General features: G+C 39.4%; 1 protein-coding gene and 1 long non-coding RNA gene across 2 annotated transcripts in view; one reads left to right on the top strand and one right to left on the bottom strand.

The window, feature by feature from the left end:
- LOC111251864 (uncharacterized) overlaps positions 1–21,203 on the bottom strand; it is a 69,900-nt gene that overhangs the window by 10,921 nt on the left and 37,776 nt on the right. Inside the window, exons 2-4 of the mRNA XM_022808943.2 lie at positions 7,793–8,611; positions 2,473–2,653; positions 1,300–1,391 (exon numbers count right to left, since the gene is read on the bottom strand). Coding sequence (XP_022664678.1) covers positions 1,300–1,391; positions 2,473–2,653; positions 7,793–8,597 — 1,078 coding nt within the window. The 5' untranslated portion in view covers positions 8,598–8,611. The remainder of the gene's footprint in view (positions 1–1,299; positions 1,392–2,472; positions 2,654–7,792; positions 8,612–21,203) is intronic.
- On the top strand, positions 479–2,689 carry LOC147755144 (uncharacterized). Its single transcript, XR_015329011.1, has 2 exons — positions 479–624; positions 2,477–2,689. It is a non-coding gene; the product is annotated as an uncharacterized LOC147755144 (long non-coding RNA).

Here is a 21,203-nt window from a genome sequence, read left to right as displayed (position 1 = left end):
GAGAAAGTCCACCCGCCAGGGGGTGAGCCCCACACTCATTGACACACGCTAAATAAAGGTGTGCTCTGCTAAACCCGATCGTACGTAGAGAATTTCCCAACCCCCTTTAAAGAATAAAAGTAAGCGTGACGTGCTGTTCAAGTTTTAAGATGTATGTGAGCATACACACGTTCACTTCAGCTCTGCCCTTTCTTTTACTAGTTGATTAACTCTGTTCAAGCCTTTACCCTTACTACGTGACATGCATTGCCTTTAAGCTTTAACCTATTGCCCAAATTAATAACTGTTCGTATAGCGTCCTGCCCATGATTATGCCTGTGCGTACTTTTTCTTTACGCCAGTGATTAAATTTCTCCACTAGTCGCTAACATGTGCGTTTCAAGCAGTTGTCCATTGCTAAAGATTCTGTCCTAAATTGCCGCCAGTGTCTATTTCGAAACTCTGCCCGGGTCCAGTTTTTCTAACTACTTCCTATGTGCTGCCAGTTAACAGTTTCACTCAAAAGTACTTATAACAATTAGCTACCACAGATCGAACGTGTATTCAACAGGTTTTAATTATGGCTCTTCTTCTACTTATAGGTACTCACTGCTGGCGCCACCTTTGGCCACTCACACCTCCGTGGTAAGAACGCGCTTCCCTGGAGACTCTTTCAAGTATTTTTTTTGTATAACTTCCATTAGTCGTTCCGTATTCTAATTCAATATAACAAATAGTGATCCGTTTTTCAGCTTCTCGTTTGCGACGAGGCGTAGCACAATACAGTACTCGAAGCTATTTAGGGCCACTTTGTTTTTCTAATTATTTCAAATTTTATGCATATTTCTATATTCTCATTGTTTTTTTGCCAATGAACGGGCCCATGTCAGCAACGATTGAAACTAAGTGGACGGCAGCGTGGAAGCGACTATGGAAGCAGTGAACGACTATTCAAGTAGAGCGTTCCGCTAAGAGTAATGTTAAATTAAATCACGGGGCTCAAAATGAATCCCAGAACGTTAGCAGTTGAACAAACAGCAACAGTGTTTGTTAAGAAATTAAGAAATCTATCTATTTCACAGCTGATTTTAATAGACAGAGGACAGAGACTGTTTTGTACCGGGATGTAGCACTTCGAGTATGAACTGCACGAGCCGATGCGCGTCGACGGCAACGACCGTTTATCTCTACACGTTTTTCTCCGTAACCTTGACGATATGTTTGAATGTAAAATATATTCAATAATTGCATTGCTTTTGCAATTTTACGAATTGACTTGAACAGTCGTAGAAGTTTCTTTAACTTAAACAGTCTACTTACGTTTATCGTCGACTTTCCATGTGACGGAAATTGAATGCTCAAGTGTTGTAAGGGCCAAAATTGTATGATTTGGAAAGCCTCGAGCCCGATACCTGAGTGGTCGAAACGCAAATGTGTTCGTTACTTCTAGAACTTGACAAAAACGAAAATATGTTGATATAGCAAAGAAAAAGAACGACAGAAGTTACTCCTAAAATTCATTATTATTATTAGCTTACTTTGTCTCCTCTATTAATAATGAATAGATTAGAAGAAATATTGAATACGAATCTATCGGATAGTTTAGGAGGCAGGGGAAGATATAAGAGTGTGGTGGGGAATTTTCAGAGATAGACTCTTGAGAAGATCTATGGTAAAGCAAAATATAATAAATAATAATAAAGAAAATTACCTAAAAAATATATCTGCTTCCAAGTCAGCCTTATACACAAACAGAGCCGTTTGAGTCGATTTGGCCGGCACATGGATACGAACCAGAGTCGATCAAATTATATAGGATAAAATATCCGTGTGGCCAATATAGGTGTTCCAATGACAGGCTTACAGACAGAAATAAACTGTATCGGTAGCATGTGAACGAGATATTTCTTATGCATATCCTGCGGATTATGCGTAAAGTTACTAATCAACAATACCAAAACAAGCTTAAGCACAATTGTTCCACGGTAACAATGTTACAACGGACCTTAAAAGTAACAAATCCTTCTGCACTACTTTCGATGATTCTCTTGAAATAAGCAAATAAATTTGTTACGACTTTCCATTATTAAACCTGGTAGGGATCCATCAAAAGCGCTTTCTCGTTTGCTAGAAAGGTCGACACGTATGCTACGATTGTGAGAAGGAACTATTCTCTATAATGGTTCAGCTTCTGTTAGCACGCCAAAAACTTGACGGTAAAACGTCTTGTAGTAAAGCTTAAGTGTCGCAACGAATTTGCAGAAACAATGCATAGGCTGTCGTTAAAAATATCCATGGTGCGGAATTGAATAGCATTTTGAGGATGAGAATCATGTCTTTATAGTCTGTAATAATACCTAATGGCTGAAATGGCGAACGTAAAACTCGAAATATTTATTTCTGTCATGTTTTTGTGGGACAAAAGGCCAGGAGGCCTAATTCGTTAGTTATTGTTCGTACGATATATTTTGGATTGTCATTTATTTGGTGTACCTAGGTGCGAAGTGTGAACTGGGACAGGCGAGCCCCACGGGGTTGATATTTTCTAAGTGGGCCCCCCGTAGAGAAACAGGGTGTGCGCAGTTTGGCAATGAAAGATGGAGAGAGTCGTTTGGGATTTGCAGACGCCATTCTCGAAGCCACGTCGATTGACAATCACAGCGTAAAGGGTTGCCTGCAAAACATTAAATAAATGTAAAAGATTAATGTGTTTTCTGCTTAGTCAGTTCCCTAATGTGCAGCGCCTGGTACATGCAGCTGCGGTTCTTAACATGAAATGCGCGTAAGAGTACCTCGTGGAATAGGCAGATCACGGGTTTAGCTATAAACGATGTCATATAGGTTATAAGCTAGATTTTTCCAGGCCAACTATGGTAAAGAATGAATGTAAGATTACAGTTAAAAAGACCGAGCTTTTTATCTCTAATAAATCAGAGTGGTATACCGAATCCATTATACACTAGCTACATAAATCAGTTAAAAGCAGTATTGACACCCCCATTATAGACCACAAGTTTCCGTTCAGAAATCGCTATATAGAGATAACGCTGTTATTACGATGATTGCCAATTCAATATATTTACGTGTAAAAAAAAGGTTATTTGCGAAAAAACTTGCTTTGAGCAAAAACTGTGTTGGACTAAAAATCAATTCTTCCAATCATATATTATCATTATCAGCCTTCTCTATTATCAGCGTCGAGCTGCAAACGATGCACCCCTATGGAGCGTATTAACATTTACAAATTACAAAAAAAGTTTTTGATTATTATAACATTATTTTAGATGATCAGGCCATCTTGAATATTATAATTGTTATACCACGTATGCCACTCGAACTGAATGTGTTTATCTTATTAGACCTACGACTGAACCTGCCTTTGGGGCTCCCTTCCAGCGCGTCTTGCTTAGCCTCTAACCTCTTATAAGGCACCTAGTTGTGGGCATAGCGTTAGTTTTGAGCTATAGACCACCCTTCAGAAGGGCATATTATCGAGAATAATGGAATGTTATATGCAAAGACATGTTCTACAGGTAACATCTACACTATAATTTATAATTCGATGCTTCGCGGAAATTGTCGATCGTTTTTTTGACGGAAGAAAGTTCGGAAAGCATACAGAAATTTAGCGCTGACTTCAGACAAAGCTTTTGAGCTGTATAGTTATTACCGTGCTGCAACGGCTATATTCTCTGGGTTGCATTTTTTCTGCTAACTTCGACTTGAGTTTTCATCGCGCCCTTTAAGTGACCTTGTCTTAAAAGGGTGCCGCCATCAAAATCCAGTTCGACTAGTTCATTGATTGTCCTATCGCATGGCTCGAAACCAAGACCAGAACAGAAGGCAATGAAACGAATATTGACAGAATTGCTAATGTTGGCACTTTTTGTCATGTCTGTGTACGATTTTATCGCTCTACAGCGACGATGGTCGCCCAGCCTAGCTCCATTCAGACAGAGATAGCCGGGGTCAGAGATCCGTAGCGGTGCATTCAAGTAGTCTAAGTATCGTAATGGTCAAGACTCACTGAACCTATATTCTTAGCTCAGCTTGTTTAGGAGAGACGTGGTCAAACGCGTTCAGCTTACCAATCGTACTGCTTAGCCGTGGCAGAAGCAGGGCTTCGCGCAGCGCAGGTTAACCGCATGGCGGGCAAAGCATTTACGATAAAACAGCGGATTGCAATTACAAGTGCCACCACTACAACTAAAACGAAAATAATTCGTTTGAATTGTGCACAAGGGCGTCTAATCTAAGATGACGCCTGCAGTTGATAATAGAAGTCCTTATCATCCAGATTATCACATATGACGTAAATAAATACGTGCACATATATATCTCTGAAAAACAACCAAATGCATATCTGTATGTTCGTGCGAAATTATAATACTTGGTCGTCTAATTTTCGAAATTGTCCTTGCTATTAGCGTCTCTATTCGGTCCTTGAAACCGAATGGATACGTGAGTAAGCAAGGCACAATCTGACATTTAGAAGAACTTACATATTCATGCTTGACTTTTTATCGTATAATATTCCAATTTGCGTTCCCTGCCAATTTTGGCTATGCAAGCTCTGTATCTCCGGGTGATCTCCAACTAATCATGACCGAGTTTGATAACGGAAGCCAGTGCAATGAGTGGTGAAAAATCTCGACGTCTGATTCATGTTCCTATCATGAAATAGCATTTGATGTATTTTGTATCAACAAATACGTTACACTTCTCCAAAATCTCAGGAGTAGTATCAAAAACTGTAATAGAAAGAGTAATCTTACACGCATATTACATTAAACGAGTAGTTTGTTTTGAAAAGCAAAAACTTTCGCTTTTGTCTAATCTTTGTCATTGGCAAACAAACCCTATCGCAAGCAAACTCAACTCAGCTATGATAGATTTTGAAGACAGCCCTTAAATTCAACTAAGTACGAAAAAGAACATAGACACATAAACAGCACGCCTAAGGGGAACGTAAGGAACTAAGTTCTTAGCAGAAACTGACGAAAATATCATTATGGTAGATGTTTCGATTTCGAAGCTTCAATTTCGAAACATAATTGAGGACTAACAAGGAAAACGGACGGCGAACAATTTCGAACCAAATGCGTTCTGAAAAGCACACGTCTTAAGCCAGCGTCTTTGGCTATTGTTTGAACAAAAGCACATCTGAAGATAAATGAATGTATATAGGTAAATTGTTCCTTTGCGGGAAACAATTTAATACTATCATTTGGCCAGAATTGTGATAAATATAGACATGCCGCCAACAGAATAATAAAAGCTGTAAAAATTAGTCTATTTCGTTTCCGGACGACCGCTGCAGCAGAAGCTTAAATCCATTGATTTGCTTTTTCGCTCTCTGTGATCGAGCGTCACTTCTTTGATACACATCTAGGTTGATTCTGTTTAACGAACAGGAAGGAAAAAGTAATCAAATCGGGAAACGCACAATAACAACAATACCTGTGATGTCGTAGGAATGTCTCATTTTTCGATGACGCAATCCTTTATTTTGTATGTCTGAGACCTTTGGCTCTCATATAGCAAGCTGCATATTAGGCTTAGGTGAACTTGATTTGTTTTATTGAGTAAATGCCGACTGGATAGGAAGTTACATTTGAAATTGTAGTAACTACTACTACGATGCTTTCGTTCGGAACTGCCGTGTTCAAACGTTTGCTTTTCTTGATCACCTCTTTTCTTTATATAAATAAATCAATAGCGGAGTGCATCGTTTGGCCTGATCATCCAGTAGCAGATGCTCTAGGAAGAGCTGGATATGTTTTTCTTAAAAAAAACTGTTTTCCGCTTAAGCTAACTTCTAATACGTAAAGCAGCCTTGCGGAATGAGATTTACCCAAAAATGTTTTTCCGATTCCTTCCCTCGAACGCTTCAAAATACACATACGGCATCGACGTCCTTGTGTCCATTTAAACAAAGCAATTTCAGCTAGAATAAGTGTCGGCGTTACGAAACCCGTTAGACAAGGAAAAACAATTATAATGTCTTAAGTGTTAGTTTGTGTGGAACATTAGGCTCTTTCAGTGGTTTTGAAAAGAAACGGACAGCGCGCTGAAGGCAAAATAGATAACCAGTTGGTTCATTTACGTAGACGAAATGAAGATAAGTCTGAAAGGTTGGAAGGTTAGCAGTTTGTTCTGGATTGTGGTGCTGAGCGGACGCAGCTAATGTCATTCGTAGTAAATATTCAAGTAGTCATTTTTTGCAGCTAATGTCCTTGTTATTGCAATAAGAACATAAGGCAATGTTCGTGTTCTCTGGTTGACAGTCTCTGCCATCAAAAGAACTGGCTTTTTTGTGCTTCTGTTTTACAAACGTCGACACATATCGGAGCCAGCACATGACCAAATCGTTAACGCTTCTTAGCTTACCCTTACTTAGTTGACTATTAGATTAGTTCGTCTCATTTTGTTACTTTGGAAGATACTTAGTGGCGAAATACCTATGCGACGTTATAATTAATTATATAATACTGAAAGATCATACAGTTCATAAAATAATACTCGACTTTATCATAGCGACAGCTTTCAACATTGCCATTTCAGTTGTGTGATGATTAATCTAAAAAAAATTCACCTAATTAACGGGTCCTAATAACTTTTGTTCTTAGCTTTTATTTTCTGAAGAACTTTGTCCTGCGTTTGTGCTTCGTGCTTAGCTCACTCCGGGATGTATTGGCAGCAACTTATTTTGGTCCTTTCAATTAACGATATCTTTCGAGCTCTTCCTAGCATGATGCAATGGATATTTTGACATGTGTTTAAGGAATTCAGAGAGTTTTCAGTGTAAGATCAAGATTATTTTTGCCATTAAGTTCAGCTCATTAGCTGACATAGCCATATATATATAATGTTTTTAACTTAATGATCGTACAACAATTTTCTGCCTGATATACCGTGTAAAAATGAATGTTGTAGGTGTCTTTTGACACGTATAGAGAAGTTGTCTTAATAATTATGCACTGATAATTAGTCCACTGTTCCACTCAGAAATCGTCTGTCCTTTTTAACGTGTAAAACAATCAGACAAGTCATTCATGGTCAAAAAATTGTCGCAGTGTTAGAGCGCAGCTTGGGATCCAAAAAAGGAACAAATCGTAAAATCCAAATTGAAAAATATGGGGAACTAAAGAATGGATCTCTTTGTATCAATATCGGTAAGATGGTAGTGCACTTGTTAAGAGTTCAATCACGAGGTATCGTATTCAGTCATCAGCAGTAACTTCATCAGTTTTCATGTTAGTTGAGCCTTTGATATCAGTGTAGGAAGCAATAAGGTTTAAAAAAAATTCAAATGAAATTCGTTACGCTCCGTGTAGCCTTGTGGGGTTATTAACCCTAGAGCTTTTAGCTTTTACCGACATTTAGCGAGCCTACAGCTTTAGCAACTGAATAGTAACTGCTCCAAATAACACAGGCTTTGCAAGATTCAGATCGGAAAAAACTTGTGCTCTGAACTCAGGGGTACACCACTATAATATGGTAATATTATTACAATATTTAATTATAATACGCGTCCCGATCAGGAGCATGGGTCTTTTTCGGTTCTTCATCATCAGTCCCAACTCTACTGGCAATAGATTAATGCAGCATTGCTTGATGACAACAGATGAGGTATTTGATGCGGGAGGGACAAAAAACACGTACACATATATAAACTTACATGCTTCGTCCTTAAAAAAACGATCGAGGACTAGAAATTTTAAACATGCTTCTAATAGAAATACTGTTGAACATATATGTAGCAAAAAAGCGTTTCTAGGTTTTTTGAAATTTTGAAACAGCATTGACTCACCTGACATGTCGACGGTTAGATTTCCTGCCGGAGAGGTTGGCATAAAATAAAATGGGAATGTTTCAATATTATTCTTGCGAAGACGTACGGTCGTTAATCGAGGAACATATCTCGCGTGAAACACAGGAATTGTCTTGAGGGCATTATTGTTTAGACTAATTTCCTTTAATTGAGGCATTAGTAATGAGTTCCATTCTTGTGGCACTGACTGTATATCGTTGTTGTCTAGGAGAATACGCTCAATGGTTGAAGACGATGGGCTAAGGTCGAGGAATTCCAGCTTGTCAATGTAATTAGTTGATAGGTCTAAAAGCCGTAATCTTCTCCAACTGGAAAACTGAGACCGTGGCTCTAGAGTACGAAGCCGATTTGATGATACATTCAGGAACTGCAGGTTGTGAAGCGCGCTTACAGCGTATGGAATTGCTGTCAGGTTATTTTTGCTTAAATCAAGAAACCGCACTCGGGAGAGACTTAAAAACGCGTCTGGATAAATGTGTGTCAAGTTTGTATTGTGTATTCGAATGCCTTCGAGCGTATCATTGAATTTCGACAGAAAAAATGGCAGCTCGGTAAAGTCTCCATGAAGCAGGTTGACGTGTCGTACTGGTATTCGATTTGTGTGACTAAACTTCTGCTCCAAATAGCGAACAGCCTCAAGAACCCGATCTAATGAAGATCCGTCACAGTTGAATATTAGAGCGTGCTCATAGTAGTGGCAACCAAGTCGGCCAAGGGGGTCTGCGTTGACCACCTCATTGCGGAGGAGTCCCCCCAGCACAGCCAGGAGAACGGTAACTTGCATCACGCCGTCCGCATCTGTAAGGCAATAGCGCAATTAAATAAACATTAAGAATGCAAGCTAGATTCCAGTGTTAACCATCTGAAAACCCGGTACTTAAATCGTTATCAAAAGTGATAGCAAAAACGACAAGGTACGATCATCTACACGTTAACCGATTGATAACTATGCAAACCGCACGACACGCTAATGTTGCCCAAAGGTAGTTCGAGACCGTCAAACACATCAGTGAAAATGCTGGAATAACCTCTATTCTTCTTCCCGTAGTCACGATTCAGATATCGAGATTGACAGTAAGAAAAACAGTAAGATATGCACTGGGCCTCCTTGAAGCTTGTTTATTTTAATTTAGTAGTAACAATAATATTAGGCCGTTGCAGACGAATCCGGCGGACTGCAGAATTGAACATCTTCTGGACTACGCGCTGTTAGCAGACGAAACCTAAATCTTCCAAAAACTTGTGAGTGAATACACCTTAGGAGAAATAGGTTTAGAAGAAAAAACATCTTTTAGTCTCGAAAGTCAGCACTCAATGGTCGATCAAGGTTTGTTCCTCGAAGACCGTAGCGTTGCAGGAACTTTTTGAAGACTGGTGAAAGTACTAGGCATGGATGCCTTAAGCGAAAGCATAATACATGAATGGAAATTGGAGTACTGAGGACCAACGAACACGTGACCAGATATCGGGACCCAAGGGTCATGAATGGCTTGCCGCCACCGAGAAGACTTTTACCCAAAAACAAACTGGCATTGAGATATAAGCTGTTATAGCGTTATAATCTAAATACTGAAAATGCGCAAACTGAGTGGAAAAAGGTCTTCTGTAAATTAACTCCATGCCTGTTAGAAATTAGTTTGGTATATTTGACGTAAAGTCTGCAAATTTAATCAACAAAAGGCCCGCCCGTAGTATACGATCGCCATAGTGAAGGGATGGCTCAGTTGTTACCGCCAACGTGAAAGGGACCAACTTAAATTTGGAACAGCATCGAGTTCGGTTTCAGTAAGTGTGGACGTAGTGCAATGGTGGTATTAGCAACAGTATGAGATACTCACCGAAGATGGAACAATAAATACAACCCACCATCCCAAGCTCCTCAAGAAATTCATAGCCTGTTGGCACGGCAATAGAAAGAACACAGTGTGGTTACTTGAAAACCCTAAACTCACCGGAAGGAATATCCAACGTTGGGTTTGACCCGTTTATTTTTTGAATTTATCATATGATTATAGGGATTTCTATGTTCTATAAAGGTCGACTGGTGGGCAAGCGAATCCGAACTATCGATTTACCTTGATCAGTCATAAGTAAAGAAATTGCATTATAAAAATACACAGCTACCCAGAAGCTGCCAGAACGCTGGTACAAATATGTAGAAATTAAAAATGAACACCCCCTAACATGTATTAAAAAATCATCATCCTAGTTAACTAGTTTGATGCTTTTTTTTTTTAGCTCAGTTTTAAATATCGCCAGATTTCTTTATACCGTATGCTATAGCCGTACATGCTATAGCAATAGTTGTAATCATTGCTGCTGCCGCTAGCCATTCTACTTTTCGTTAGTATAAAGGAACCAGCGACGAACATGGCTTATTTCAATAAAGACCAGCGTCTATATTAGATCGACACTCTGCTAATATTCTATGTCTTATCACAGTTCGTGCAGTCAATCCTTCATTGGTAGGTCTTTTCAGAGTGAGTTCTATTCATTCACCAGGTGCACGAGGTTTTTGATACCCTGGTAACATCGCCAGCTTTGCCGAGTGGCAATACCTTAACAAATGCAGTTTCAGGGCATCTCGAATTAAGTGATGCGGCACTTTGATCAGGCTACGTCCTGTAGAGTGCTTTCCAGGTACTAAGCGTTACGTTAAGCTCGCCATAGCACACTTTCAGCGTTTGAGACAGATGAACCTGTAAGCAGTAGCCATCTCGTAGTAACTTGGTAAACATACCTAACTTAATTCGTCATTCGCTAAATGTCGAAACGAACTGTAAGGACAGGGATAATGTTTTGGTCATATCAAAATTCGTCATCAACACAATGTCTTTTAGGCGATCTCAGCATCCTAGCTTTCCCTAGGAAAACATTGACGAAGTCAGCGACTAATACATTACGTACTCTCATACCGTCTCTAAACGTGAAGATGTTATAACATAGAGAAAGGATAGAAGTAATATATCAACGTTACTGGCGAAAGTTTATAATACATATATAATATTGGATTAAGACATAAAATATCTTATTATTAGTTCGCTTGATTTTGCCTTAGAAGGTTACACTACTAGGCTTTCGTTTAGGTCTTCATCAGACTTTTATGATGGCACGATATATTTACAGAGCATTTATGTTCTACCGTTTCATGATCAACCCGAGCTTGCGGCCATATGTGCAACTGAGAACTAGAGGAAATGAGCAACACACGTTTCGAAGATTCAGACGTCCATTAAGTTTCACCATAAATGGCCACTTCGCCTACCTTCAGGGACTTCACGTATAAAGAGTAGCTGTGATATGATTTCATTGAACTTCACGATAACGGTAGTCTCTAGACGTCTATCGGGACACTCGGTTATGTACGAAAGCGACATAAAGGACGTTTACAATAGAGCAGCACCTGGTATTAGTGTAGACTGCTCAAATCCATACGTTATTGTCCTAGTGCTAAAAAAAATCTACCAAACAGTATGTCAGGTAATTACTATTGCTACTAGCATCAATTTGTTTTGTCAATTTGGAAGTTTCTATCTATTCTTTGTGCCATAAAATTCCCCACTACAAATAAATCGAGCCTTGCATTATTATATTGCCTAAGCTCTATTATATTTAAATGATTCTGCAGAAAACGTAACACGCAGATAACGTGGTTTAGTCTTGGTATGCTTTATACACTTTGGGAACTGAAAATGTTAGCCTCTAAAGATTTATAGAACGGAATTATTTCTTTGCATATTTTGGTCCTAATTTTCATTTGCCTATTTTATTACACGACTCACAGTAAGTATGCAAAGGAAATTGATTGATGATTTCTCACGATTATACGAGGAACGGCGTTGATATGCGCCCTGAAATTCAGGTATCCACGCTATAAGTGGCCAGCTCTTAATGATTTTCGCCTTTTCACAGCCGCAGCCGTCAGACTGGTCAGCGTTACTGCTCTGCCACGTCGAAACTGTGTCTGCGTGGCAGTACCATATAAAATAAAGCGTCTGGCATAAATTCGCATTGAAAGAATTAATATTGCTCGAGCAAGTTATATTTAAGAAATAAGCGTAACTTTACGTACAATCAGCACATGCATGATCATGACACGCATATATATATATATATATATATATATGACTGCTGCGGGACGACTTTTTATCGTCGACGGTCCAAATACTGCTGCGATTTACGTCTCCTAATATTGATGAAACGAGAATAGCGTTTTTTCAGTGTTAGCAACATTGGATATTTCCAAGTGGAGAATTTTAAAGCCCGTTTTCTCGTCGATGATGGAACGAAACTCGATTATGGCCAAAAACTACCACTAATCGATCAATCGAACCCAACTGTCGGCGTAGAGGTTATGGTGAAGTGTTTTTCGTTACTCGGCCACTTCTGAATTTATGTAGCACAGCCTTCCACGTTTCATAGTTAAAGAGTATCACGGCGACGAGGCAATCACAACCCTAGCACGTATCTGAATCTCAACATGGTGGCAGCTGCTATAGATAAGGAACGGGAAATGATCACTACGCTGCCGATAATATGTAAAACATCATTCGTTTATTGCTGCGCCAAGAGCATAGTACCTCCCAGAAATCGTTTCATTTCAGCAGAAATGTGTAAATCACGAAATACTTTCTACCATACGCCTCAGTCATCATGAACGGTGTCTTTTTTTTCATATACTTTTGCCCATTTAGTGACCACGCGATTCGGCCCACTGCCCATGAGGGGGTATGCTTGCATCACCAACTACTACGTAACAAGGGATGGCTTCGACGTCGACTTATTCGTTTTATGTCTTATAGATTGATTATATAATTGACCGTCTATTTGGTACATCAGATCAATGGTCAATGACCCGCCCAGGTCTATTCCTAGACAAAAGTCTTGGGACCACTTCCTCTATGCCCGACGTCGCGTTTATGTGCAAAGCGAAATCTAGAGGAGCGCAGTGACCGCAACGCATGATATCGCATCCTTCGGCTGAGCAATTTTTTCGGCGACGAAGTCTGTCACTATGTCTTGGCTGTTGTTGACTTACGTTTACGTGGTAAGTGAGTAGCAAAAGAGTTGCTGGTATACGCGTAAAGCGGTTGCACGACGAAAATAGGGAATTATTGTTTAACGTACTGCCTAGTAAACAGCCAAGAGTAATACGGCATTTGCCGTGTTGCCCCTCGTAAGAAACGGAAATGTGATGAACGATCCCTTGACAATATAGAGGAAAATGGTGCTGGATTCGTAACGTGACGTCATTTATCCGACCCAACTGTAGCAACGATAATAATGGCGGCCATAATAACAATAGTAATGAGGTACAAGAAATAGTGCCGGTATATGATTCGGGGTGTGGCCTGGTGCTACCGGTGACTCCCCAACGGTGAAATACATATATTGCTTTGTATTTTCTATCTCTTATCTATGGCTGGCTATGCTGTCGCCATTTGCTACATGGTAATATCTATGTGTGTCGCTTTCTTGCAGCGTTCCAAAAGTATCAGCAGCATTGGTCTGTTCGAAGTGGCGAGAGTGGCCAGAACGAGAGTGGTGTGATGTTTTTCTGCGACGATGCAGACAGACGCAGATGCTTCTACCCATCATCTGCGTACTTTTGTTACACCCTTCATGTAAGGGTGGCACAGATCATTATATAATGCAGTGGTGGAGCCGCGCGATTCATTGAAAATCCCGAACTGTAAATGAACTCGTGGGACGCATTTTTGCATCTTTGGCATAAGCCACGCCGTCGCCTACTTCTACTGCTGCTGCAACCGGCGTCGCCGTCACTGCCAACGAGTGGCGATGCTACCAAGCTCGTTCAGCGTCTGACGCAGAAGGCTAAACAGCATATCCACTATATATATATATATATATATATATACCAGTCCTTCTATTTTAGCACAACCGTATTAATAAGTTTCATTACTTTTCCAATATTTGTTTTAGACATTATTAATCGTACTCTCTCACATAATGTCGAATTAAGCTCACGAGTGATTCGGGATCAGTTGCTCTGTGTTCTGATAATGAAATCGATCACTTTCTAGTTTTTGAGCCTGTGTTAAATAAAAGCTTCCTTTGCTCTTAGCCTATTGCACATGATACTGTCGCAACTAGGAGATATACCGTATAGATTTGTCTCTGCAGCTGCCAAAGACATTACTTCTTCGTTGAATCGTTGAGTTTAAAAAACGGCGCAGATAATTACAAAATGGAAAACCACTACTTTCAAAAAATGTAGCAGATAGATGATTTAAACCAAGACAATTCTGTAGTGGCTTCGGAAGGCCCATCCGCAAACAAAATTTCAGTTATTATAAAAGGGCAATTCAATTCCGGATATGAACATTTTTATGCTTCTTATATCATCATTATCATATTTCATCCGATAATTGCGGAGTTTTTCCATATCCTTTCGCTTAATCGATCTGTCAGGAGACGATGCAAGAGAACCTAGTTGTTCTCTATCCTTTAACGTTGCTTTTGAACTAAATCCTTCCTTCATTTATCGGCCTTTACACCTGATATGCTGGTGAGATTTATGCTTAGAAGCACATCTGTACATATAAATTATACGTTTCTGTTCTACTTAGGTGATTCGTTTATATCGTTTGATCGGCAAGAGTGTTCCGTGCCTGTAAACTGCATTCGTTAACAGGGATACCGGGCGGTTCCAGCAATATGCAGGTGACATTTTTTTCAACAAAAAACGAAAATTCAACGAATCTTTAACTAGGCAGCGGTAGCTGGAGATTAACAAGTCTCAAATAGGTGTTTTGTCAGATATTAACTTTTTATTAAATCTCGTTCCTTCTTTGAAGCTTTTAAAGGGCCCATATACGTCAACTAGGTATTTTTTCTAGTACCTTTTGTCTTATATTGTCGGCCATTGTGCTTGCTAACTCCAGATGTAATTACATGTGTCGACCGTAGCAGCCCGGTTCTGTCATTGCCATCAACAGAATCGTCTAGTTTCAGATCGTTGTTTTATCCATGCTATTTTATATTGTATTTTCTCTGCCATATTGTAAGATTTACTCGACTCCCAGTTGCCTCGGTGGGCATTTGACGCTAAATGTGCACTGATTGTCCACCGGCCGCTAGCCATTCACGCGTGCAGCGTAAACGTAGAGGTCGAAAAGCCGCAGTATACTTGAATACATGATTCCTACAAATTTCATAGAAGCTTTCGGTCGAAACGTGGTCAACAGTCCTATCTAGTTAGGACTGTCCTATTATTAATTTCGCACCCATTGACCTGAAATCCTTTAAAACTCCGGCGCAGGGTCGCCGCCATACAAGGACTATAATCTAACTTTGGTTACAAAAACATCCTACGATCGTAGATGCTAGAGAAGACAGCGGGTCCCTAAGGTCATTTATGTTACCATTTACACTTCGTATAAATCATTGTTATTTTCACTTGTGCAGCGAAGTAACTCCTCAGGAAGGAGCAGGCAGCGTTATGTAACTTTGTTGATGAGATGGGCACCGTATTACAACGCTTAACGCAGTTCGTCAACGTCGCCCTGCGTCTGATTACTTCGCACGGATGCCGTTTACCTGCATATCAGTAATGTCGCTTTCTTCTTAGAGCGACTGCAACACTCGCGGTACAATCAAATACACACAAACTCATAGCCTCGTAGACTTATCTATCACCTTAAATGTCATAGGCGTACTAAGCAGCAATCCGAAACGCACGCTTATGGCTAGTGAGAGTGGCAAAATTCGTACGTTTCATTCTGCAAATAAATATTCTGGATATTTTCTAGCCCGTACTTTTCCAAACATTTGAAATACTGCCCGATTTAGCTGCTGCTACTAAAGAGTCAAGCTTGGATAGCCTATGGCCTCGAAGGCAGCGCCAGCTGAAGAATAGAATGTACGATACCAGGATACGCGGGAGCTTTTGAGGGTGTAATCAATCGAGTGCAAGCGCCATGTTTCATCTACGCCACGCAATGATGAGCAAATTGAAATAACGTTTAAATTGTTCGTGCGAACCTCTAGCTATCTATACGCCTTTGAATGTGTGTGTGTCTTCTCTCCGGGGCAAGTAAATTGATGTTGGCACCGTTTGTGTTGGTGTTCTCTTTATCGGACTGCGCTCTTGACGCCGTCGCACTTGACCCCTTAACTTCTTTCTCCACGTACGTTTGTCTATTCATCGTTGCGGGTTTGCGTCCATGGATCTTCGCGATCTGTGCGTTTTGTGAGATGACTCTCACTACCGCAGCAGCTACTGATAGTGCGGGGAAGGGAAGGCTGTTTCACATTAAATGCGCATGGGGGTCCGTCATGAGAAAGCTCGTGGAAGTAGGGGGGCAAATGATGCCGCCGACCCGATGAATCTGAAAGACGCTTTCAGTTTGAAACAACAGTACTAGCCAAGGAAAACCGTTGTCATATGAACGTTAACTTGTGGTTCAATCTCTGCATGGTAATTATGGCCATATCCAACATGTCTGCATGGGTAGTTTTGGAGGTTAATTGCTGTGAAATGTTACTTTTCTTACAATTAAACCTTAAAGCACAATTATACAACATACCTACTTCGTTTGTAAGGTTATAATAAGATAATTACCAAATAAAATGACATTTCACTCGGCAAATCGAATCAACAAATACGTCTGGTGATTCCAATGAAGCTGTCTAGTGTAAGGCTCGTATTATTCGAGTAAGCGGTCTGTAAGTTGAAGCCAACGGCTTCGACGACGAAATGAAGTAGATAAATAATGCTTCTATCGTAGACGATGGCGGTAAGCTTGCTCTTAGCTCCGCGAGCTACTGCCGTTTCCGGTATGTCAAATATATATGAGAAATTCCGCCTGCGTGACGGTAGCACGCAAGTATATTTGCGTAGACAAAATCTTTCCCTGTACCCGCCCAATAATAAGAGCCCAAAAGCAAAGTTGTTAGGTAAAAATTAGCTATAAAATCACTGCATCGCCAATCCTTCTTTTTTTCTTGTTAAGGCTTCTTTCTGCTGGAACAATTGCCGCTTGGAAGATACGCTTAGAGTAAATATTTCAACTTACTTATATTTTGTTGCTTTACATCGAAGAGGTAATTACTCTTATCATGGCGTGACTGCGGTACATTAATGCCGTACGAAAAATGCTTTCGTATGGAAAAAACTTATATTTCAGGGCATAAAATATTATTTAATAAGGGGACCGTTATGAGGAAGCTATTGTTGAAGAAGGAGTTGTTTATTTATGCAGTATGACAGTACCCGTAATGGCTCAGGTTGATTCAGGAGGAAGCGGACCCCAGTAAGTTACCAAAATATGTAACAATTACACGTATGTCATAGATTCATCTAGGCCAATTAACATACCTTATATAGGTACAAGCGCGTATATCAAATCGGATAATCAGTAAGTTATGGTAATAAGATAATATAAGTAAAAATTCTACGATTATGTAAAAGCGTACAAAATTTAACGCTAGGGTGTCATCGGCTACCACAACCGCAACCCACAACAAATATATAACTTTACATTTAGATTCATTTACAAAGATCTCCTTTGATGACTAAGTTAGGTGAGCGTTACTCACGAGATTAAGTAGCATGTTCAGCGCAGCATATCGTTCGATCAGTTGCCCGAACGATGTCAGAATTCCCTTTAGATAAGGATAAATATAGTTACTATCCAAGAAAAACATGCAGCGATTGGAAAGAAGAACGTCCCTATTGACGAATCCTGAGTTACGAATTGCTGACCGACGATCAGTCACACCTTTCCTGCATTACTAAATCAACGATTTTTCTATTCTTCTTTTTATTCTGGGTGGCCACATCTTCAGAAGGGTATGATGAATCACTCAGCTAGCATGTGCTGAATATGTATCATATGGCAGGATGGCCAATGGTTTTCGCGTTGAGTCCATTGTTAAAAGATTGGCTGAAAAACTTACGCAGATACATCTTTATGCATACATCTATGTGGAAAATTTACATTCAATATATAAAGAGAACGGTGATATCAACACTTAATGTATTATTTCTACTTCCTTTACGGATAATGTAAGCGGTAATAGATACATATATATAGGTCATTACGATCGTTCTACTGAGTTTATATAGATATTCTCAAAGCGTGCGATGAATGTAATATTTAGAAAACTTCCTAGTTTAAGAACTTAGTGTAACATAACCTTTGTAGCCACTTAGATTAATAATATTAGTAGAGAAAACTAGATAATATCTACGTTCAACTGCTTAAGGCCGTTGCATGATTTAGACAGACGCACGCTGAATCGCTTACTTAAAAAAAGAAAAATGACTAGGAAATTTGGAGTAGTTTTTTTTTTCAGTAAAAGGTGTATTTTTAGTCGATAAACTCGAGTCAGGTTTTGTCAGCTCTCCAATCATTCAATTTGTATATTCTCAATTTGTATGTAGACCTACCTTCGTAAACAAAAAAAAAGAGACAAGCTAGCGCCAAAATACTCAGTTATCAACTCTCTTGTATATATATATATATATATATATATATATATATATATATATATACAACAAACACACGAGTGTCTCTACGTAGAATACTCCGTAAAAAGAGCATTACTATCTGAATACATTGTGCTGTATGTTAATTGCTGAGGCAGACGTTCTCTTGGTTGTATTATGAAAAATGTATCGGAAAAAAAAAGTTAAAAAAGACAATATAACGATAGGACGAAAACCTCATATTAGCAATGTTGATGAAGACGACGCAACGAGGAGCCGGAATTACTGAGGAATCCCACGGATGTGGAAATAGAAAGAGCAGAAGTTGTCTTATTTCTTCATCATCATCGTTGTCGTATATCGATAGTGCATGTATTCCATCGGCTGTTGCATCGCCTTTAGGACTGGCCAAAAGGCATTTTTTTAAAGGCAAAAAGCAAGTTGAATTGTGTATCATCAATGAACTATGGTCCCTAGGCGCCCCCTGCCAATGCCAACTTGATTACCAAGCTGATCTAAAATTGTCTATGGGTCTAGCTTGTAGCTTAAAGTTGTAAGTGGAACCTAATATTCGGCAATATTAATATCGAATAGAACGACGAGGTAAAACACAGAATTCGAAGTAACGTGTCTATTACACTAAGCCGGCTATAATGAAAAAGATCAAAAAGTTTTATTGCTAGCTTTTTGCTGAACTTCAATGTTTTCAATATCATCAAGTCCCTACGATCGATTAATGTCACCATTTGTGGAATGACTGTGCTTATTAGGGTATATTTATAGGAAGTAGCTACTGCGATAACCCTTCTGCCCTTTATTAACCCCGTTACAGAAAATGGTCGAACTCAATCAAACACTACACAAAGTGAAATAAATCGCTTCATAATTGTTGCCAATGTATTATTATCATAATATTTTTTAATTTTTTCGGGGGATGCCAACAATGTGACGCTGTTCAGTTGCTCCCATTTGCCGGCAAAGGCTAACAGGTATCCTTGGTTCTACCATTTTGCAATTGGAATCTTGGTATGAAATAATGTTTATTTCCTTTCGTTTGTGATAATTATATGATGATGTCGCGCTCGATCGCATACTAATATGTTCTTCAGGCCTTCGATTGAAGTCTTCGCATGTAGATATTGTGGAATGAGCGATTCGTTCTGTTCGAATTCGGTAAGCGACGATCAGTGGCACTCGAAGCGCGCTCTTTTGTTGGCGGGCCGAATCACAAACACTATGAGCTTTATTATTGCAGGGATTCACGCTACATGTACAGTATAATCGCTGACTGAATTTTCAAGAAGGTCCACGAATACTAGAGTTTCACTAGAAAACCTTCTCGTCCAAGACCCAGTGATCTCTGTAAGTCCAGAACAAATACTACATTTTGCTTTTCGGAACCTCGACAGTTCGAATAGATGCCCGCATTGTATATATACCATTCGTTATATGATTGGCTTGCGCAACTAGCAAGTGCGATAACTTCTCGCTCGGTTGCGGAGAAACCGTATAACATCGAGGAACTCTTAGGATATCCTTCTATTTAGGATATCGTGTAGATGCTCAGTGTCTGAGGATCCTATAGCTTGCAGACCTTCAAGAATCGTGTGCTCCTATTCTTTCCTCCGCTCCACACACTTACCAGCTCGTCAGATTAGGAACAGGTGGAAATACGCAGAAAAGAAAAAGTTTCGCCATTACGCCTTGCAGCGGGAGACGTGAATCAGCGGTGTTTATTAATAAGTTAAACTTAGCACACACCAAAGCATATCAAGAACAAAACACGAAATCCATATCTCTGGATTTCTATGTAAAGTTGGTCGTTTTTAATATGTGAAAAATCCCACATAGTATTAAACGCGACCTTAATTCCAATGGTGACGGCAATAACGACTTAGTATTGAAAATGAGCGTGTAGCCCTATTCGTTAACGTCCGCTCACCGTACTATAGGGTTCAAAATAACTGACACTTTTGCTGAATTTATTTTTCAAAAAGCCAATTTTTTAAAAATCTAATGACCGCTTTAATCTGGATATGATGTGTGTAAAAAATGTACGCTTATCTACAACAGTTCGTTATTGTACGTTATAGGAACGCGGTTATAGGAACGGTTGGATAAGTTCAACTTCATACATGATGATAGCATGTAGCTGTAGAACAGAATCATCGTCGGAAATCCTACCATCTTAACTAAATGCGAAAACGGCTTTATTGAGACAGTAATAAGAAAAAAGAAGATATTTTCTAAAAGTTCTCTGATAAAACCTACCCATCAGAAGAAAAATTGCGCTTGTTGGCGAGCAACAACTCGGCTAATTTTTATCTAAAAGAGCAGTTCAATACGCTCGCATGATACTGATATAGTTATAATCTAAATTCAATGCTCCAGAGCATACATTATAATCTACTTTAATTAACGATAGGCTAGGTAGTAGGACGGTAATCATGTGTCTAGGGCTCAAAAAAAGCGCTTGAAAGAAAGCCTATATACTAAGACAGTATCGTGCAGTATAATTAATTGAAAATTCGCTGAACCCAATATTTAAGGCCAAAATAATATACGAAAATTGATCCCAGGTGCACAGTTCGCGTGCTGACTGGGATTGAAAATAACGCTTCTGTTACCCAGCTTAGTTCGGCCGCTCCGTAGTTATAGGCTACCCGTGTAATTTCGATGCGGCCTACTTTGATTTGAAATCTGCTTTTAGGACGAATGAAACGTTTAAAGCTGCCAGCAGTGTTGCCGCAATTACCATGATCCTATTTAATTCTATATGAAAAAAAAACAACTTTCTGCAAAACAGAACATTTAAGATAGGCTTGAGTATTGCTGGAATAGTCCCCAAGATGGCTCCAACGAATGATCTTAAACTCTCTAATGTGTTATAGATAATTTTTATATTATTATATTTTGTATTGTGCGCTCAGTATACCT

Source organism: Varroa destructor, unplaced genomic scaffold, assembly GCF_002443255.2.
Source record: "Varroa destructor unplaced genomic scaffold, Vdes_3.0 BEIS01000005.1, whole genome shotgun sequence".
NCBI classification, from domain to species: domain Eukaryota; kingdom Metazoa; phylum Arthropoda; class Arachnida; order Mesostigmata; family Varroidae; genus Varroa; species Varroa destructor.
This window is presented reverse-complemented; position numbering and strand designations above follow the sequence as displayed.